The 22,065-nt window shown below is 41.2% G+C and overlaps 1 protein-coding gene across 1 annotated transcript in view; it reads right to left on the minus strand.

Annotated features, from left to right (window-relative positions):
• Window positions 1–2,096: 2,096 nt before the first annotated feature.
• Window positions 2,097–22,065, minus strand: part of quo (quattro) — a 28,176-nt gene continuing 8,207 nt past the window's right edge. The window contains exons 2-24 of the mRNA XM_020087030.2: window positions 19,999–20,196; window positions 17,640–19,191; window positions 15,364–15,567; window positions 14,749–14,872; window positions 13,835–13,928; window positions 13,558–13,644; window positions 13,319–13,435; window positions 11,565–11,663; window positions 11,332–11,480; window positions 10,132–10,270; window positions 9,819–9,941; window positions 9,428–9,625; window positions 8,294–9,261; window positions 7,839–8,088; window positions 7,373–7,462; window positions 6,098–6,322; window positions 5,417–5,587; window positions 4,087–4,264; window positions 3,867–3,983; window positions 3,484–3,735; window positions 3,057–3,331; window positions 2,791–2,849; window positions 2,097–2,652 (exon numbers count right to left, since the gene is read on the minus strand). Of these exons, the coding sequence (XP_019942589.2) occupies window positions 2,811–2,849; window positions 3,057–3,331; window positions 3,484–3,735; window positions 3,867–3,983; window positions 4,087–4,264; window positions 5,417–5,587; window positions 6,098–6,322; window positions 7,373–7,462; window positions 7,839–8,088; window positions 8,294–9,261; window positions 9,428–9,625; window positions 9,819–9,941; window positions 10,132–10,270; window positions 11,332–11,480; window positions 11,565–11,663; window positions 13,319–13,435; window positions 13,558–13,644; window positions 13,835–13,928; window positions 14,749–14,872; window positions 15,364–15,567; window positions 17,640–19,191; window positions 19,999–20,196 (5,649 nt within the window). The 3' untranslated portion in view covers window positions 2,097–2,652; window positions 2,791–2,810. The remainder of the gene's footprint in view (window positions 2,653–2,790; window positions 2,850–3,056; window positions 3,332–3,483; window positions 3,736–3,866; window positions 3,984–4,086; window positions 4,265–5,416; window positions 5,588–6,097; window positions 6,323–7,372; window positions 7,463–7,838; window positions 8,089–8,293; window positions 9,262–9,427; window positions 9,626–9,818; window positions 9,942–10,131; window positions 10,271–11,331; window positions 11,481–11,564; window positions 11,664–13,318; window positions 13,436–13,557; window positions 13,645–13,834; window positions 13,929–14,748; window positions 14,873–15,363; window positions 15,568–17,639; window positions 19,192–19,998; window positions 20,197–22,065) is intronic.

A 22,065-nucleotide genomic window follows, 5' to 3' on the forward strand; every position in this document is an offset into this window, starting at 1 on the left:
TATTACAGCCTCTTTCCTGAACATACTTTTGTGATTTAGGGATGTTACAAAACATTAACGTCACAGTTTGTAGCTCTGGTTGGTTGGTTTAATCAGTGCGTTTGATTTCCACAAAACCTAGGGTGGGATTGAACATGGACAAGAAAGAACCAACTGAATTTAATCTAGACAGTGAAACTAGATAAATGGGCAGATGCAGGATTTTTTTAAACACTTTCTTTAACATTGCAAGATGAGGCCTTTTTAACAATGTCCCAGGGGATAATTCATGGATCTTGACAAAAAAGTGATTTCTATGAGTATATGTATTTGTATATGTATGAATTTAAGGGAATTTCGGGCCCTGGCGAAGGTAGGCCAACTTCCTCTGACCTTTACAGTCATTACTCTTCCACTGAAATAACTCAATTATTTCATGTGAAGTTTCCAACAACTGCTGCCAAGGATGTTGCAATGTAGGTATAGCACAATCACCTGTGTGTGTGTGTGTGTGTGTGTGCGTGCGTGCGTGCATGTGCGTGTGTGTGTTTTGATCTTCTGTTCAATAGGAATACATTACTAATCATGCTGTATCTCAAATTTCTCACATTTTCCCCTCTATATCATATCAACTTAGTTAGTAACCACATGTGCCACAGTGCTCCCTTATTGTCCAAAAAAGAATTAAAAACACGTTAATGAGCCGCACTGTGTCACTGGGGGACATAATCTTAAATTATTATATTAACTGGTTCAGTGTAGTTCATTCTGAGTAAATCCTCCATACACCCCAGCTATAGTAAATATGAATCCACTCATATGAATCCATTGCTGAAAATACTATAGAAGAAATTATTCACTGTTAGAGTAACATCTATTATTAACTACAGTGTCCAGCTGTCGGGGAAAATACTGTGATCCTTAAAGAATGCTAAATATGTGCTCCATGCTCAGAGCCATGAACAAGTTAGTTAAGTCTGAACACTGAGAAATGGACCAACACTTGTTGGTGTCTGTATTGTATGGTTTTTGCTGTTAATTAGAAGAGTTGAATAAGCCTTATCTTTTTAAGAGGGGTTTAAATCTGTAAATCATGTCAACAGTGTGATTAATCCATCGTGTGTTGTGCCAACTACTCCTCAAGTCTAATATAAGGCTAAAACACAAAGTAGATTTGCTTTAACTCATGATGAGGTGAAGAAGCCGCTCTGTGCACAGGATCAAGTGCACTAAAGGACAAATTGTAAAAGGCAAGGCAGATTTTCTTTGGAAGGATGAGGTGAAAAGTGTACTACAGCACTTGTCCTGTGCTCAGTGTCAATTTACCTCCCCAGTATATAATTTGACAATTATGCACCCAAAAAGCTGGAGCCAATAATGAATCTGTAATTGTAACTCAATGAAATTAGAGCATGCAGCCAGTCATATGGTTTATATTATTCAGAGTCTTGGCTGCTCAGTCAGGCATGACATCAGAAAAGTAAGTTCAGTGGAAAACAGAAGTGAATATTAAACCACATATTGGAAATTACTTTAATGACTTTGCCAAGAAAGATTTGGCTACTTATGCCATCTGTCACCTGCGCTGACTTCCAGAATAAATGATAAAAAAGGAAAGGTAGGAGAGAGAAAGTTTGTGTCAGTCTCAGTGTCAGAGAAATAAAGACAGCAAAGGAAAAAAAAACACAACACAATGGCTTTAAGTTGAAAATCTCAGTAGACCTTTTTAGACCACTGTATATAAAACCTCCAACAATGGCACAAGCTGTTGCAAGCTTCATTTACATGTTGAGATAAAATCCAGATTCCATGATGCACAAAGCTGATCCTGTCATTCTTTGACTGACTCACATGTGCAAGTTTCATTTTACATTATTACATATGTGCAGTTATATATCCAAATAAATGACCTGGTAAAATTAGATTTCAATAGAAAACTACAGAAACTGTGACACATGTTGTATCCTGCTTCAGTGGCCTTTGTTAAAGCTTTCGTTTGCAAATGCAAAATGTAGACAGTATTGATGTTCAAGATTTTCAGCCCGGCTCTGTGCTGTTGATTATTGCAGAAAAATGCAGAGGAACAAATAAAAACACATAAAATCAAGCAAACATCATTATTGCAAAATGTTCTGTATTTCAAATACAACTGTTACATGGAACAATATCTTCATAGCATGAACATACAAGTTTATACAAAACTGTTAATTAAGAACAAAGAAAGTTAACTTGTTTATAATAAGTTTGATAACTGTACAAAAGGCAGTAGATATAAAAGATGACATTATGTGCTGCTTTATTATTTCACCACAGTGAATTACCCACTTTTTCAAACTAAGGTGTAGTTTAGCATTCTATTATGAATGATTCTTATAAGCACAAAGACAAAGACTTATAGCAACTCTATGATATTCTGAATGAACTATGACACTGATTTAAAATACACTATGCAGGCCCACGTCAGGTACAGTGTGTATTTCAAAATGTGTCACTGCTCATGCTCAAAGTACAGGACATTTCTGATCTGTTCTTTTAGTGGTGGGATTAAAAAGCTGTATTTACAGAGTGGTAATGGATTACAGTAACACGTCGTATTAAAGGGTCTCTGTTCCAATAGTCTCTCTCTCTTCTACACAAACAATGGTGGACTTTTTTCTTGGTTTGCCTCCAGATCTGCAGAAAAAAATAATAACTATCAACTTCTCTTTTCTACAGTAGCACAGTTTATCATCATGAATTAATACTTATGTGTTTAATGGGGTACCTGGATTATGTATTCATTGGAATGAAATCACATTTTAATGCACTCACCTTGTACCATCTCTCACAAGTCAAACCTCAGTGGATTTTCCAACATTAGTGTTCTGAACCTGATTCACAAAAACATTCTCAATTTAAAATGAATCACAACCACAGCAGAGTATCGACATCTAGCAGGCAGGAAAAAAGGAATTATGACAAATATAGGTAATAAATAAATCTGTGAGTAATTTTCTTTCAGGTTTAATTAGGTGTTTTCTGATGTTTTTAATCAGGTCGATAAGCTAAATACTGGATGCAGGAGATTTGTGCTGTACCTTGCCACAGGGGAGATCCTTGGCCTGGCACTGTGGTTTAGGTTTGGGCTTTGGAGCAACTGGTGGTTGAGCTTTGTCTGGGGGCCCTGCCAAAGCATCTGGTTTGTGGTTATGTGCAGAGGCTTCAGCTCGGTGACTGACCGCAGCCTCTTTAATAGTGATTACAGAGGCACACACAGAGGAGTCCTCCGCTTCTCCTCCGACGGCTGAGTGGTAGCCGTGACTGCAGCTGCTGAAGCCGCTCACGCTCTCTCCTGACGACTCCGAGCTGTCCACTGCAACATAGAGAAGATTTGATTAAAGATGGGACAAATGGAGACGTGAGCAGATAGATGGATAGACTGATGGAGGAAAAATCCAGCCAATAAACTAATAAACTTGCACCTTCAACCGATCCACTAACCCACTTGTCCAAACTGCCACTCACATAGTAAGTTCTGACTCCCACTGTCATGGTCCAAATCATCCTCCTCCAGGGCTCCAGGGGGCGATACATATCCTGCAAGCACCCCGACAAACGGCCTGCCCTTTGGCCTACACCGGTATCCCATAGGGGACATGGAACTCCCTCCAGAGCAAGAGGCGGAAGATGAGATGCTGCCTGAGCTCACAGATTTTGACCGTCCATCCTTTGCCCCGCATGATCCCACAGAGGACAGCCCCTTGTTTTCTGCAGAGACTAGGTGAGAATAGGAAGCGTGATGAGCTTTTAAAGGTCAGAGTGAAAGAAAGCTCTCATCATACTACTGATATAACTGAAAGTAAATGACAACTGTTCAAATCTGAGCTAGTGGTGGTGTTTCCACGTACCTCTTCCCATCAGTACATAGTTGACAGCTCTGTCACTGATTGCTGCTTCACTGGGTTGAATGTCCATGAATGGCTTGTTTCCAATACCCATGAACACTCTCTCCTGCATACGAACCTCTAAGAAACACATGAAATGAAATCATTTGTTTTAAAAATGCTTTAAAAATTATTACATATGTTTTTTAAGCATTTAATCACTGTCACTGGTGCTTGCTGTTACCTCTATTGTGCACCGCCTGCTCCCAGAGGATTCGCTCCAGGTCCTTGGTCCAAGCCTCCTTCACCTCTCGGCTAACTGCCTGGAGTACATATGTGTCCTGCGTTTTCCTCTTCCTGAACCAGATCTCAAAACACAGGCCGCTGTCGCCACTGTTCTGGGTCATGCCTATGTCTGATGTCTAAATACGGACAAAGACAAACTGATGGTGTAAAATGGTTGTTTCAAGTACAGACAAGACTCTAAGATTGTTTGTGAAGGTGAATATAGTGTGCACAGGGCCCAGTATACTGCTGGAGAGGAGGTTGAAATAACTGTTGTCTATAGGTGGTGGTGTATCCAGACCGTAATCTTGACTATAGCATATATATATATATATATATATAGTTTTTCACATCTGAATGTGTTCCAGAGAGTTGTTTGAGTCATTCGGGATCAATCGGATCAGAGAAATTTGTTTTCTTCTTTTTCTTCAGTGTCAATCAAACTGAAACACTGACATCCTGAAATAGACTTGAAAGTGATCAGGATAATATCGCAGCTCCTTTATCAGAAGATAGAATTCTACTGGTTGGTGATGGCTCAGGCCTGACTCCATTTCATCTCCTACTGCGAGTAGAACACACATTAGAACATGCATCAGACTCGGTGAGCAAGGCGACTGTGACTGATGATTCTTATTGGATGACAGACTAAAAAAAACTCCCATGAAAAATAACTATATATTGGGCGGTAATAAGGCTAGTAAGCCTTAGGTAGTAAGGCTCAGAGTGATAAGTGACTTATATTTACTCAGTAGTATTGGGACAAAAGATAGTAAAAGTAAGAAAAGTTTGTTTGTTTGTTTGTAAATGATTCATTCTTTGTCTCTGTGAATGAGTGGTTAACCTGTTGCATGAGGAAACTAGAATGACTGCATGACACTGTACATCTTCACCAACCAGTGCAGTTGCTGTCTACATAATTCTACCAATTTTTTTTTCCAGATTCATACAAGGTAACTGTGACCTTTACTTTTGGCCATGGAAATATAATCACTTCATCTTTGAGTCCAAGTGACAACTGATCAAAATTCAAAGAAGTTCAAATTCCCGTCACTGTAGAAATGAGTGTTCAGTGGTTGTGTGAAGCTGGAAGTGGAGTTGTAATCTTGCTTCTATGTATCTTCCTGTTTTCCAGGCTTGTGCACCAATGTAGCTGTTGGCACTCAGAGACCAACTTCATCAAGCTGTCATTGAGATTGAGGCTCTTAAAGACGAGTTCAGACAAAAAAGATGAGGTCTTCAAAAGAGAGACAAAGAAAAGGGGACCTCGCACCAGAGCATGTGTTTACCTTGAAAGACTGTTTGTAGATATATGTGTCATTTCCCACGTCCGTCTTCCGAGTCTTGCTAAAGAGGATGAGTTCTTGAAAGAGGAAGATGTGGCGGAAACACTTCTTCTTTCTGAATGTTACCAGGAACTCATCTTGATGTCTTAGCTGGCCCTGCTCCTTCAGATTTACCTGCAGCACACAAAAAGGAGACGCACGCTAAATGTTCCGATTTTGCTTATGGCAGATACAGGAAACTTCCACACATGAACTTCAATATTATATTGGAATGTGAGACAGAGCATTATCAGAAAAACCTGCCATGAATTCAACTCCACTCCCTGTATTTTTACACTCCAGATACTGGAAGTCCAGGCCATCATCCCCCCACACACCACCCTTTACATTCCATGAAAGAGATGTTAAAACAACTAAGCTTTTTTCATCCAGCCAAACTCATCCCATGCCATTTTATACATTATTAACCAATGAGATGGCCACAAAGCCAAATATGATCGACAGTCTGAGAGCACTTCCCCCTCACATTCACTACAAATCATCCATCATGGATGCCATCGCCATGCCTGTACTTGTACTGCATTTCTCAATGTTTTTTTTCCCACTAATGTTGCTCAATGATATCAGTCATATTACATCATACCCATTGTCTGATTTGAATTTACAAAATTACACAGGACCTACGTCACAGTTGTGGATGGCGTCCATGGCCAGCAGGTTGTTGCCATGGCGGAGCTGGAAGTGGATGACCTCCAGGGCAGCCTGGACCTCAGACATCTCTCTGGTTTGTCCCAGACCACACTCTCTCATCATGTCCTGCAGCAGCAGACTGTACTTACTGATGCGTTGCACAGGCTTCAGCAGGTATGACCACAGGTCCATTTTATCTCCCAGCCTCAGCTGTTTTTGCTGGTGTAAGAGAAGAGACAGGGCAGTCAGTGAACCTACAGCTGTGCTACAGTTGTTCTGGTAGAACTGCATTGGGATGATGGCAGAAGCTGAGTTGGAAAACTGTGTCATGTTGAGTGAAAATTGTATTTGGAAAGAAACACATTTATCTAAACATCATTAACTATTTGGTAATTTCTCTTTATTCACTATTCTACACTGTGAAACTCAGCAAAAACAGTAGCAACATCTGTTTGCTTGTTCCACCATTTTGCTCCTGAATAGGACAGATTGTCAGGAAATTATTTCTGTTCCCCAGAGGATCAATCTTAGTGACTTTGCTGATCTCTTCATCTCTTCTTGTGTCACCATGATGTTGATATTTTTGTGTTGCATGTTAGCATTGTGTCTTTAATTCGTCCTTGTGATACAATGGGAACCAGTCCAGAGTCTACCTCACTTTGTCACTTTGCTGTGACTATCAAAGGATAAGCAGTATACAATGGATGGATGGATGGATTGTGACTGTGAACATGTTGGGAATGCTGGTAGCATTTAGTGCAAAGCACAGCTGTGCCAACTGCATCCTATAAATAGGGTTGTATGTATGAGAAGAGAACATTTCCTGCTCTGAACTATTGAGTTGTTACATGTTTAATGACATTTTTAGAAATGGAGAGTAAAAGGCTTTGGAAGTTATTTTTCATTGTATGTTGAAATATTGTAATTTTAGTCCTTTCGAGCTGGTCTTGCTAAACTTCTAAACTGTTAGCTCTGTGGTGTCTGGACAGTAATGTTGATATTATTTTCCATGTTGGAGTTGCCTGGCATTACTGTTTACATACTTAACTTATTATCATACCAATAAACACCAATCATACCGTGTACACGACTTCCTGTAAGCACAAACTTACAAGTTCCATTAGTGTAAGTGTTACTGAGTTGTGAACATACTGACTTAGTCTTATTAACACTCTCTCCTCTTGTTTAAGATGCTGTATAAGATGCTGTATAATTTTGGCAGAGGAATGAGCTCATGAAGAGTGAAGGTAGATCGGCAATTGTTCTTACCTTGAAGAAAACCTGCCCATGATTGATGAGAAGACTATCAGACTGTGGCTTGTTCTTGCTGTAAAGGGCATACAAAGCAAAGCTCTCTCTCTGAAACAAAAGGAAACCATTGCATTCATCATCACCAGTAAAAGTGGCCTCAAAATAAAAATGCATCACTATTGGCTGACTATGTATTTCCAATAACTGTGTCATGTAAATAACATTAAAGTTGTTGAAAGTAAAGATTCCTGAACGCAAAAGACGCAACATCTGTTTTCAGTCTGCATACATCTGGAAGAACTTTTGTTACCGATCAATAATACTGAACTACCATGAACCACAACGCAGACGCTCATCTGCCAAAACCTGACTGTGTCATGGAAATAACACACAGATTAATGAAGCCTTATGTTTATTTCTCATTAGAACTAACAAACTAATACATTATCAAAGGCATCGCAGTGTACCACACAGCAGCACCTACATGTCGCAGGAAGCAGCGTCCTACTCTGAGGGGTTCATTCACGCAGTTCTGCAGCTCGTCCAGGAAATGATGTTGGTGGAAGTCGTGGAGTTTTTCTAAGTTACCAAAGATGCTCCCCCTCTGGCCCCTGAGGTCCTGAGGGACATCAGCCCTCTCCAGCTCGGGGAAGTAGTGTTCTCGAACATAGCCCAGAGCCTTCACATACTCCTTCTCTGTGGACAGCAGCTCTTCCATTATCCGCTGCAGTTTCCTGTTTCACATGTAGGAAATTAAAAATGTAAAATCATTAATTTTATTAAAGCTCTCATCTAAAGTCAGGTGATATTGGGATCGTAACATAGTTTTATGTTAAATGTTTGTTTAACTGGTGAATAATTGTCTCTTTCATGAAGCCATGAATATAATTTATTTGGTCCTGGACATCATCTGAGCTGAGGGAGGGTGGCATCACTTACAAAACACTGCTGCCATTGTTTTCTGTCGGTGTGAGTAATGTCTCTGGGGTCGTTGAATCTTCAGGGCTCTGGGTGGAGGTTGTGCATCCTTCTCCCTCCACTTCATGATGGTCTCTGATCGACTTGCAGCTCATGTTTCCTGACTGTAAACTCCCATTATGGGAAATGGGTAGAATTTGGAAAGGCTGCAGATTTTGTTGCAGTGGCTGCATCCCGCCCTGACAGTGTTTGTGTCTCACATTCAAAGGTGAAAAGCCAGAGATGCTCATCAAGGGAGAGCTGACACATGATCCCTCGCTCTGGGACCGACCAAGGCCTTTGTGCGGTGGGAAATCAGGGCGCACTTCAGCAGTGTCCCTGCTCCTCAGATCTGCCTGGCTGTGGTGCTCTCTTGGCCTCCATCTGGTCTCTGAATGATGATCACAGTTTTTTGGAAAAACAGGAGTATTTTTTTTATTTTCAACTGTCGCATCAGGTTCTTTCTCACTTTCTTTCAAGTCAGGATTTGAATGCTGGTTGGAACATGCAGCAGTGGTGCTTTCTCTTTTATTTTCTGAAATATTGCCAACCACTTTCAGAGAGGTTGGCTGCATTGTCAGGGGGTGTTCATCCTCCCCCGCCTCAGTCCTTTCCTCCTCCATCTCCTTCCCCCCATGTTCCATTTGAGAGGCAGCAGCTGTGGTCTGCTGGGTCTGGTTCTTATCTGCTCCTTTCTTGTTCTGCATCTCCTTAAGACACTGCCTGACTTCTTGGCACTGGACGCAGGATGCATTCCACACCTTTATCACCCCAGAGGCCCCAGATCCCACTGCAGAGGTCTTAGCTTTCAGCGCCTGGAAGTGCAGGGTGGAGAATTCCCCACCTAATCTCCTTTCATACATCTGGAGTGTGCTTAGGGTCTGAGCTGAGTAACACCCCTGCTCTACCTGCTCCAAAAAATGACTGCATTCCTTGGCCAGGGCAGACGCCTAGAGAGAGAGAGAGAAAGGGAGGTGAATTCAGCATTTTAGATTCAAAGTTTAACTCATATTTGTTAGAAATATGCAGAGAAAGGACAAGTTAAGGCAGAAAAAGAAGAGATTTAAATTACAAATATTGAGTGTGAAAAAAATGCAGCCATAAATAAACACAAACCTGAAAACAGAAGCGGAGCACATGCACCAGCGTGTCCAGGTCCTTGTACCTCTTCTCCACCCTCAAAATAAAACCATCCACATTGGATTTGAAAGAACTGATCAGGGTAAGAAAAACATCTGTTGCAGGGCTGGAGTCGCAGGCACCAACAATTCCCCCAGCCTCCGTCACAAGGGTCAAGGCGTAGTGTTGTTTCTCCTAAGATAAACAATGAGGAGTTAAGTGGAACTCCCTGTCTGCAATTCTGCGGTTCTTAAGCTACCATTTACAGTTATCGGCGCAGTCATTTAATATTTCTGCAATGGGAGAATCAGAGGAGAATGTTGGTATGTGGAGAAACAGAGAGCTATATAAGGTCTTTTAAACCCCTTTATACACATGGGAGTAATACCTTGGATTGAGTGAGAAACTGTTCAAAGTGCTGCAGAGCCTTTTCACTGCACACCAGGGTATCATCTGTTGTGTAAGAGTCTGCCAGTCTCTGTTCACCCTCTGTATTGAACCAGGTCCCTGCCTGCAAGACGTAATGTAAAATTATGCAAAGTTGATTTATAATTGAGCAAACTGTGATGTTACGATTACATTTCTCATTCTAATAGTCACATTTATAAAGAATATGACACCAGTATTTCACAACCCCGTCAAAACCACCCTGTCAATGAGTCAGGTTGTAGATTTAATTTGTGTGGACAGGTTGGTGGTACCGTGCTGATTTTGGCTTCCATCTCTCTGAGCCTGAAGAGAAACTCCAGGTGCTGCAGTGACTCGTTGGATCTCATCACCAGCATGTGGAGTTTCTCCTCCACCTGGTTGTACAGACTTGTCACTGACTCCAGACCATCTCTGCAGGGATGGAGAGACACATATGAGAAAGAACAACCGACTCAGACAAATAGCACCCAGCACTGTGAGATATCATTTGTGAATTATAGTTTACTATGGTGCAAAATACCCTCCCCTTTAATTCAGATGACATCAGGAATTATTTATGGTATTATGATTTTAGTTTGCCAAATAGTTAAGCAATAAGTAAAAGAAGGCTGTAGGACGGAGTGCAAAATAGTTCTGCAAACTTCCTTCAGGTTCTTGCTGCCCTGATAACCAGCCGTATGTACTGTAATTAATATATTGTATTTTTCACAATTCTTTCAAACAAATAAATGGTAGATTCAATAAAATTCTTTTTCAGTTAGCTGAGGAATTTCAGTTGGCAGATAAATTTAAGATTTAGTTCTGTCCACTTGCTGCCGTGCATATGTTTGAAACACAGTTTGGATAATAATTTAAAACATTGTTTTATACGGTGGTGGAATAAATGTTCAGATTATACCACTGGGGAAAATACAACTAAAAATCATGCAGGCATTCATATATAACCTGAGCTAAAGCATGTGAATGTTATCAGGAAAATTGTGGAGTAAAAGTGTTTTCATTATGCAGAACAGAATAGTGTTTTATTATTATATATTAATGATTTATTACTAATGTGTAATGATGTGGTAAAGTGTGATGTCTCTGCACACGCATGTGGTTTCTAGTGATTTCTAACTCCCTCACTTCTCTGTTTTGTTACCTGTTAGAACTGTAATATCTACATTAGTACTCTGCATAACAGTTTGGTGTTCATTCTGGCATAGCTCCACGCAGGTTATACCTGACATCAGTCAAAATGAAATAATTAAAACAAAAGAACACCGATGTGGGTCTGCAGGGATTTTATTTTGCAAAGTGACTATAGCTGTAAAATCAATTTAGTGAAGATAAAAGCTCCATTTCTGGTTAATACTTAAGAAAAGTACAAACACCTCAAAGTACAGACATTTGGGCAGTGCTTTTACAATGTGCTGTGTGTCTCTTACTGTACGGATCAGTATAAGAGGTAGCATGTTAACATATTGTTATACCTGTAATCTTCAGACTGTGGGAATCTGAACTCCTCTTTCCTCATCCTGGCCAGTGCAGCCCCTCCTTCTCTCTGCAGAGTCACCAGTCGAGTGTCCTCCAGCACCTCCTTCATCGAAGCCCTCTGTTCCTGAATGCACTGCTGCACATCCTGCAGCACATGCAAAATCAAAGTGATTGCACGCTTCCTCAAATAAATATATCATAGATCAGAGTATGAATGTGTGCACTTTACCTGGGCAGTGTCTGTGTTTTTGCTGCCATCCACTTTCCTGATGGCCTTCTGCAACAGGATGTCTGCCCCTCGCAAGTCAGCCATGAAGGAAACCAGTTTCTGAAATGATTTAGGTTCAAAAGTGAAGATTGGTGGAGATTAACAAATACATTTTAAAGCTTTCTGTATCTTCTATATCAGCTGCCTAAAGAGAGCACTACAGGCAGGACCATCTTGAGGCCATGCACTGAGAAACACAGGAGACTGCCATCAGAGTGCCGCGAGCTATAGCAGAATTATTCTGTAGAACTCCTTGGTCATCCTTCCCTATCATATTGTAGGCGACACAGCTGCTGCGTACAGCTGGTCCGCAGTCTGTTTCCATCCTCTGGATTTTTTTTTTTTCCCAGGCTTTTTAGACTGAGAGCTCTTCCAGAGGATTTAACAGGGGTAGTGCCTCAGGCCAAGAGACAATTCATAGTCAGGGTGATATAAACCCATACGTAACTATATTACGTGTAATCACTGCCAAGCACCATGGTGACTGTCAACAATTGTACATCCAGAATGCTGCATCTTCCTGGAGAAATTAAACATTTTTGTTGTTTAAGTAAAAGACAGAAGATGAAAAAGTGAATGCTCTTCAGCAGAGTTTGCGGTCCAACAAGCAGCTTCCACAAGACCACACTCTAACAGGGACAATTTCATGCAATAGGTTTTGTGGTGAGTGAGCTAATGGCTAAGATGCCGAAACACCCATTAAGAAAGAGAATTTGTAAAGGAGCCTGGTTGCTGCTGCTTATCTGCCAGAGCTGGTCAGAGTGAAAATGTGCATTGTGTGAGAACTCTGCAAAAAGCTTACAAATCCTACTATGATCTAAAACTTGCTGCTGGTCAAAAGCATGCGGAACCAGTAGATTGTCCCCCCCAGTTTTCATTTTGGGGCTTGAATGTTTAAAATAACTCACTAATGCAGAAACAAAATAAGAAAGGAGTCAGAAAACATAATTCAGTTTTCTGTTACAAGATGCATGTTATGTAATCACAGATTAATCAGATCCTGCAAACAGCTTCTGAACTTGAGGTGCTTCGCTCTGACCTGGAGTTTCATGCCCTGCGGTACAAAAAGCTTGAACTTTACTAACACTGTAGGTTGAAGGACTGTTTCAGGAATTCCAATGTGTAGGAGGTTGTGAAATCTAATGGTGAAGTTACATATTACAACCAATTAAACAGCCCTCACCATAGGTTTCTGTCATGTTTTAGACTCAAATGTCATTTACTATAATAAATAGTTCTTGTCTCTTGGATAGCTGTGACATTAGTGATAATCCAGGAAAACAGTTAGCGTCTCTGTGCATCATGGTCAGCTAAGCCGCTGTCAGACATGACCTCTGGGTAAAATTCAGAAATTTGGCTGCAGAGTTTACCCAGAGTTTGCCTTTCACAGCAACAAAGATTTTCCATCACAGTCTTTACTAACTGCTGCATAACCACTATCCACCCCCTCTTAACTGTCTGTAATTCATACTGTAATATAGAATCAAATATATCATTTAGATAATACTCTGCACTTTATCGCTGCAACCGTATCCTCCCCCTTCTCACAAGCCAATGGATGCTTGGTGTGGGAGTTCGGATAACAAGTCATCTCCAGGGGGTGAGCTGTGATTTCACAGCAAACTCCCCTGAATCCACAGGAAACTCTTTATCAAAGTGAATGCTGTAGTGTGTTGCCACAGTTTTTCTGTAGACACATATTGAACATTCAGTACCTGGTGAAATTGCATCCAGTCTGTATGGCTGTAAGTGAAGGTACCGCCCAGGTCAGATGTCAGCTGGGAGGCTTCTACTGTCTTGTTGAGGGCTTTCATGGACGTCACCATATCCATCTAACAGGAAAAGACAAAGGCTTTTTAAGGACAGAAGGATAAATGGCAGTCGTCTCTGGTCAGATCTGACTAAAATAAAAAAAACACACAGAAAAGGACATGAGAGGTGTTTTGTTTCTGACCTGCAGCCCAGGCTGTTTTTCAGGGCGTGGACAAGTGTCTTTATCCATCAGTATGACGATACTGTGCACAGCATGAAGAGCTTGTTCCTGTAGCATTAAACCCATCAAAGGTTAAAAACACTGTGATTCGTATTGACTTAATTACTGATGATGTGATTGTTTTTGGCGTGAGGTCTGTGGTATATTATTCATTATGACGTACGTGTGTGTGTGTGTGTGTGTGTGTGTGTGTGTGTGTGTGTGTGTGTGTGTGTGTGTGTATTGTTGTTGTTGTAACCTGGGCCATTAGCAAAGCTTTGTAGACGTGGAGCGGAGGAGGCCTCTTCCTGGCATTGATTACCAAAGTCATTCCCAGCTCTCGAACCTCTTTCCTAGGAAAAACACCAAATCATTTGTGTCAGCACATGTTATTTCAGCACAGCTGACTTTATGTGATGCATCATTCAAGTACTCTTGAATTAACTTGTTCCTATTTAAGTTCCCAGATCTGTAATTATCTATGTTATTTCCCCACACCATCCACTCCACCATCACTTCTTCACATGTCCTCTTTCATTTCTTTAGCACCTTCACACCTTTTAATGCCCTCTTCTTGGGTTACCGCTGAAAGAACCGATATGAGACTTGGCTGCTAATACTAGGGAGGCGCTGCATGTCAGACAGTTGGCCGTCAGCCTGTAGCGCCTGTCAGAGTGGAGCTCTTTACTGTGGAATGACGAAGGCCAAGCTTTCTAGTAGGGTCAGGCCTTTTGAAGTGTCAATACTCCATCAAACTCAGAGTATTTGTATTTGTAGAACTTTGGTGAGGGTGATGAGATTGAGCAGGTGAGAGAGCACAGGTGAACAGTCACTTGATCAGGCAGACTTATTCATAAAGTTGTGATTCTGCATATTTTTAGTTTTAAGACAGTAACGATTGATGGGATCAGACATCAGGAATCTCTTTCGATGTGAGAGCATATGCTGTATTCAAAGTCTGCTGTGACTGCTGAAAAAGCGTTTTAAATGATGCTCTGCTGCCCTCTTGTGGTCAAGTTTATCATATGGCAACATGGGAGCTGACTGGTAAAGCCAGATATCAACGAAATCAACTTTCTGCTGTGCTAGTGAGGAAATCACAGCAAAGAACGAATGGGTCCAACTTTATTCGATCTGTTTAAATGAAAATACACAAATGCTCATTTTCCCTACCTTGGTATGAAGTGTAGGTACAGCAGCAGCTGGCACACAGTGTGAGCTGAAACAAGGGGTGACGCCCACTCCTTCCTGTCACCATGAACCTCCACAACTGCTCTGCCTGTCCTGTCCCTGCTGCCTAAGAACAACCACACCAGAGAAAAGTTAGGTGCTAGTTTTCCTGTAGAGGACATAAACATAACATTTTAACAAAAGCTTTGTTGAATGTTATAAAGCAAATTTGCTCAGATATTTTGAGGGTTGTGAATCTTCTAAATTAGTTAATATCCATATCACATTACTTGATGTGTTGAAGACCTCTTGACGCTCATATAAGAAGTGTAATGAGCTCTAGTGACTGAATGGGATTCGCAGTCATTTGAACATCTGCTCAGTCATACCCTGATGTTACACGAGAGCTGCTGAGGTCACAGGTGTCTTAAAGTGGTCAAGTGAGACTCATTTTGAGTCAAAGTCATGAAAAGTGCCGTCATGGTGCAACATTGTCATGCGCTGACGTACGTGTGAGATTTTTAAGATGGAGAAATATTTAATACTTGTTCTCCATAACCAGCCTCACTAAATATGGTCAAATTGATGTCAGCAATAGTGTAAAAGTGTAAAAGGTACCTGGTAAACAAACAATGCCCAGTTCAATTAGACCGCTGATGCTTCTGAAAGTAGATTCTTCTGTGTGTGGAGACAGAGGAGTGTCTGGACTTGCAGGAGGAATCAGAGTTTGAGAAGAAGATGGTTTTTCTGTCTTTGAGTTGAGGAGTCTAGAGTCAGCACTGTCTGCGGTGGAGGAAGTTTCAGTCCTTCTTGACTGGGAGTCTGTCAGTGGACACAAAAATACAGGATTTCTGACTGTAGACAAGAGAAAGCTTAAAATTGGTGCCCGACTGATTTATTGGTTGACTGCTGGTATTGGCTGATATGACAGACATATCTTTATCTTTGTTTTATTGCTCATATCCCCCAATATAAAAACTTAGATTTAAAAATGCAGAAAAGATTGACATTATATGAAAAAAAATATTTTTTTTAAATCAAATAATACATATTTGGTTATATTTTCATTTTACTGCTATGAGCAGTTGTTTATAATAAGGTTTATGTTTTAGCTGTTAAATAATAAGCCTCACTTACATTTATTTTAGGAATTATTTATATTTACTTTTTAATATTTATCAGTTGATATATGGGTATCTGAAATTTTTTTCTAGATAATATCAGCATCAGCTCACAACAATGTATATCAGTTGAGCCCAAGTAAAAAAAACTAAATATGATTGCAGGAAAAGGTTGTATATGTATTTTAGTTTAATCCATCAGATTATTTTTCTTGATGGCTTTCTTCCATGAGTTCCTATAAAGCAGCATCTTTATATTCAGTCCAGTGGAACAAGCTCTCTACTAACAGCAATCATTCATTTCTTCAGCTGTAACTTTTAACAGCCCTCTTTCAACACGGATCTCCTCCACACAGCTGCTCAGCCGTGGGCAGACACAACTTAAACATTGGACGTGGTCACTCAGTAACAAAACCCTGTGGTGGCCTGGCAACTAAGCCTGACTTTGATTACAGACATCCTAACTGGCCTCTTCTCAGAGCCAACAAAGCCTCGCCTGTGCTCGCTCTCTTTGCTACTTTAATAGTTCATGACAAGCATGTCTCCAGTCAGGATCCCAACATGGCCCTCCGAGGGCAGGCGGGTGCGTGCCAGCGGGTGCAGGGGACACAGAAACCTCCTTCTTGCATGTTATGCTGTCTCTCTACATTAGAGGAATGCTCTGCTCTTTCTTTCTAACCGCTGGTATCAGGCCCTTTCTGTCATTGGGGTGAAGTGTGCTATTTCCGTTCACTCCCTCAGAAATGGGAATGACGTGAATGCCAGAGAGCCCAGACGGCAGAGGGAGGATCCCTAGAGGAAGATCATACTCAATCCTGACCTTTGACCTTTGAACCTTTCTTTGTAAAGTGTCCTTCTGAACTGTGACCCTCAATGTTGCACATTCTCAGAAGCATGCAAGGTCATGATCGAGTTTCAATCTGCTCAGTCTGTTCAGTGGTCGTTTGATCACTCCGCAACATAATAGACGTCTTTGTGTGCAATAAAAGCAATGTACAAACTATGTGTGGGCAAGTGTTTAAAGAGATACTGCACAAACAACATGACATACCTTAATGCTGGATTTAATATCACTTTACCAAATGTTTAAAAAATCTACATTTATGGATTGAAGATGGCTCATAGCACCACCTAGTATTCAAACCGTTTTGGACCTTGCAGGACCAGAGTTTATGTACAGTCAGTCTCTACATCACGCCACCAGTGACTGCCCAAGAGTCGTAATCTGAAAAGCTGCGCTCAAACACTTTAACCACCTCATCGTCTACAACACACACACAAACACACACACACAAACACACACACACACTCACACACACCATGTTGTCTTTGCTGTGAGAAAAATTTACACGACCTTTGTCTCTCTAAAGTGCGTATGCTGCTACAGTAGTCGTCGCTAATTGGTGTGATGTGTGTGTATGTGTCTGTGTTCCTGTACTTATATCTTTGTGAGGACTATTAAGCATAGCCCCTACAGATTGAGGAAATTGAGGACATTTTGACCGGTCCTCACTTTTTCTATGGGCTATTTGAGGATTAAGACTTTGTTTTAGTGTTAGAATTAGGTTTAGGTTAGGGTAAGGGGCCAGGGAATGTATTATGTCAATGTATGTCCTCACCAAGTTAGAAGTACATAAGTAGTGGGGGGAGGGGGGTGAAGAGACTCTTCAGCCAAAACTGAGAGATGAAGTTGCACAATTGAGTAATAAAATATTTTATGTGATGAAGACATTTTGAAGTTTAAAGAGTATCAAACTGCTGGGTCTGCTTTACCTTTTTTCTGAGACAGTCTCTCCAGCTTCGGGGTCACCTGATCCATCAGATCTCCTTTCTTACACAGGATTACACTGGAGATTGTTTCAGGGCAAACATCACTTTGGCTCCTGTTGTTAAGTTTATAGAGGAGCGGACTTCCTTTGGGTGTCTCTGACACTGTGGACAGAGACCTCAGCTTAACTTTGTGTTTCCCTGATGGTTTCACGACCTCCACCTTCTGCTGTGGTTTCACATCGCCATCACGCATCTCTGAGAACACACCTGATCCCGGAGGCTCACTAATGTTTTGTCCTAACTGGTGAGAAATAAGTTTAGTTTGAACTCTCTGACTCTGGCTCAAACCAGGGGTTGATTTCAAAACTGTGGGTGATTCCTTCATAAGGTTTTCAGACTCAGGGCTCATAGGAAGGTCTTTGAGGTGAGACCCAAAGTGTTCTGTTGTTAGTTCACAGCAAGATTTGGATTGACAGAGGTCATGACGTATCACAGCCTCTTTAGAGTGGTTATAAATGCTTCCAAGTTCATCTATCGGAGCTTCAAATCCCTTGGATCTCAACTCCCCTTCTGCACAAAGGCCGACCTCCTCCAGAGCAGAGAGTAGGTCCCTGCTCCCTCTCTCAAAAGGGACTGGGTTCCTCAGTGCTGCGAGGTACGAGTCTCTATACCGACACTTCAAGTCGTGATCGTTGAGCTCCTGTCCTAGCTTCCTCTGGCTGCATGGCGCACACGGCTCCTCTGCATACTGAAGGGTGCCTCCACAGGGAACACCATGCCCAAGTGGTACAGGTGGAGGTGGTCTAACAGGTTTGAACAAAGCTGAATGGGGTGGATTCAGGTGGCTGTCTCTCTGCTTATCCACTGACACCTTACCTTTAGCGATATCCACTAAGTCCACATAGTCCCCTTCAAGCTCTCCATAGTTACGACTGTCCCACGTATTAGGAGAAACCCAACCCACAGGTTTGATTAAAGGTTTGGAGCAGGATTTGGGTTTTTGTCCTTCATACTCCATTTTGACAAGTTTAGAGGAACAGTGCACGGTTCTCATAGAAGCCGACATCCTGTCTTTTGCAGGAAGAAACATGGCTCCCATTGGGAGGGTGGAGGAGTTGAAATGGGAGGTGACTGAGATCTGTTTTGGTTCAGGAGGAGCCTGCTGATATGTGGGCATGATCTTGGGCTTGTCTAAAAACTCTGGGATAGCTATCTGGGCCCAGGGCAACTTGATTACTCCTTGATCTGTGCAAAGCAAGATACGTGACAGAGGAGTCCCATGGCGTCCTTCATTAATGTCCTGCAGCCAGTCCTCAGTGAAGATGCAGGGGTAGGACGTTTCAGGCACGGGGGTCTCCTCCACCTCCCGACAGCCTCCCTCCAGAAGACTTTTGAGGACGATGCGAGCCGCTTGTTCCCCAAAAGGTTCCACCTGGAGATAGAAGTCTCCAGGACGCAGAAGCAGAGGGTTTACAGGAGCTAACTGGATGACGGTTTTGTCATGGAGACACAGAGGCCAGCCCTCATAGCGGAAAACCACATCAGAGTATCCAGCCTAGAAAAAACAGTTTTGTTTTAAATTGTGTAACATAAAAAAGGTTTTCTCAGTGTTCAATTAGTGGATTTGTACCCTTATGTCTATATAGCTGATTGCCTCATAATATCTAAAAATTTCAAGATAGCACTGCATACTAGTGGTACAAAAATACTCACATCTAAATAAGCTAATAAGTGAGTACCAGTGGTAACAAACAAACAAAACAAGAAAAAGCAAACAATAAAGGAAACCAAGGAAAGCCAGGTTACAGAAGAAAAGCACTGAAACAAACGTAAGAGTCTAACACTTTAATTTAACTGCTCCACCTGTTGTCTTCAAAACTCTGTTGACAAAAGTGACCATATTGAGTTGGCTCAAGGTGCATGATTAAGAATGGTTTTGACTATAGTAAATGATTATGGGTGTGATTGGGTATGTAAAAATACATCTATTTCATGTCTGTGTTAAGATGTAACAGAGATATGTCTCTGACAAATTGTAGCAGTATCTTTGCCGAACACATTTTGCCCCTGAACCCTAGGGATATGTGATTCTTAAAAATCTCTCCACAGTCTCATCCAAATCTCTGCAACAGGTCGTACTGACACAAGTGTAAAATACTAAATCTAACAGATGTCACAGTTAAAACCCTAACCACCTCTTATTTTTAGACTGCCTCTAAGAGCAGAGCTTTCCCCACCAAACTGAACAACTAACTGCATTCAATTTCCTGTCATATATCAAGTGCCTCTATAAAACCTGCTGTTTAGGTACACTTCTAAAAATGTGTGCACATTCAGCATAAGGATGATGTATGATACGTACACATGCTGCCTGTTGGACACTCTCCAACAAGTGTTTGGAAGGGATGAGGAAATCTAGCAAGCACTGCAATGCATCACCACGGTAACGCTCCTCAATGGTGCGAAACAGCTGGCTGAGGACGACGGGCGCTGTGGCCTCGAAAGGCGGGAAGAGGGCTGAGAGGGTGCTCTGGATGGACGAGTCCAGAGATTCTGGGTTCTGGAGGATACAAACAGAGGTCAGTGAGATGAGGTTTGTGTTGCTGAATACCCACAACAACAGGACATTAAAAAAGACAAGTCAATGGAAACTACATGTGTCGATGGGTTGTTGAGTTCTCTGCCATTCGGAATCTATAGAGAATGTAATATCTCAGGAATGCCTTGAGGTCATTTCATCACATTTGGCAGAAACATTAACTTACACATTCAATTGCATTTGGCTTTCAAAGGTCAAGGCCACTGTTATTTCACAAAACATGTTTTGGCCATAATCCTCACTGTAATTATGACAAGATTTCACAGAAATATCTAATCAAATGAATAAAATCATGAAGTTGAAATGTCAAAGGTCAAAGTCCCTGTGACATCACAATCTGCAAAAACACTTCACTGTCAATTATTCAACAAGATGACTCAGGAACAGAAGGGGAGATTTCCTGTAATTTGACTGAGTGGCGGAGGCATACAACCGCAAGGTAGTGATTACGGTTTAATTACAAACTGTTCCTGACTATTATTACTGGAAAACTCATGTTAAATACATTAAGCCACAGCTGGAGGAGTAAAGAAAAGTACATAAAATGCCTCTAAATCACTTCAACAAATTTCAAAGTGATTGAATCACATCACCTTCCCGAGAAGAGGTTCAGTAATGGTCTGCTTTTTATCATTACTTAATACCTACACTTTGGTTAGTTAGTGGTTAATGCAGGTTTTAGGCAAGAAATGTGCTTCTCTTACATAATCAAATTAGAAACAGTTCCAAGAGGACTAGGTCTGATCCCCCTCAAAACTCTTTCAACTGTACCTGGAGATGATTAAGTCTGTCCTGCCTGAGTGTGTGCAACTTGTTTCATGTCTGGCCAGGACACACTTCATTTAAGATGATGCATTTGTAGCAGACCAGGGTCAGTGTCTGAACTTGTCCAGTGTCACAAAGGCATCAAAGCAGATGCAGAGGCTTATGGTGTCAGCACAAATGGCCATAAAGATGTTACTGTGTAAGATGACACCATTTTTTGTCAAGCGGCACGCTTGCTGCTGGTGTTTAGTGCATGTGCAAATCTGCTTTTGGTTACTTCTTACTACGTCTTTCTTGAATGAGCTGCTGACACCAGGTATGAGTGAAGTTCTGCTAAATGTAGGGAAACTATACAGATGAAAAGAAGGCATCTTTAAAATATTTAGATAAGTAAAACAACCAAGCATAATTACACAATGTTGTGCATTGCAGATGCAAGTGCACTAAATGGAAATGTAGCATTACAACTTTGCCTTTGCATATTTATAATCGATTTTAAATACTATAGAATTATAGTATAAAAATCAATGGCAAATTCCTGCTTTCATTAAAAGTGTATGTACATGTGAATATGAGACTGCACAGCTTTGGACTGAAACACATGTGCTAAAGTAAAGAGTTAAAATATGTACGTACAGGAATTACACATTGTATTTAAAGACATTAACAGTTCATTATGGAACGGTTCATTGCTAAAAGAATAAGTCAAGTGTTTTTAAAAACAGACACCCTGATATATAGTTTCTTTTTGTATTGTGTCTGAGGTAGTTTCACTGAACTTCACTGTGTTCATTCAATACTTAAACAGGTCACTAGATGGCGCATGACACTTTGTAGGAAGCTAAAACCTAAACACAGGGTCAACATTTGTGCGTGTTTGTTTTTCCATACGTTTATTAAGTGTAATACTGCTCGGAGCCACATGCACGTTCCCCAGCTCGATCATCCCAGAACCCCGATCCTTGTTTCCTGAGCTCGGAGCAACAGACTTCAGGTACTTCTAGGCCTCATGCCAGCAACACGAGCATGCTAACATTAGCAAGTGTAATGTTTACCATGTTACAG

The sequence above is a fragment of the Paralichthys olivaceus genome, chromosome 2, assembly GCF_024713975.1.
Source record: "Paralichthys olivaceus isolate ysfri-2021 chromosome 2, ASM2471397v2, whole genome shotgun sequence".
Taxonomy (NCBI): Eukaryota; Metazoa; Chordata; class Actinopteri; order Pleuronectiformes; family Paralichthyidae; genus Paralichthys; species Paralichthys olivaceus.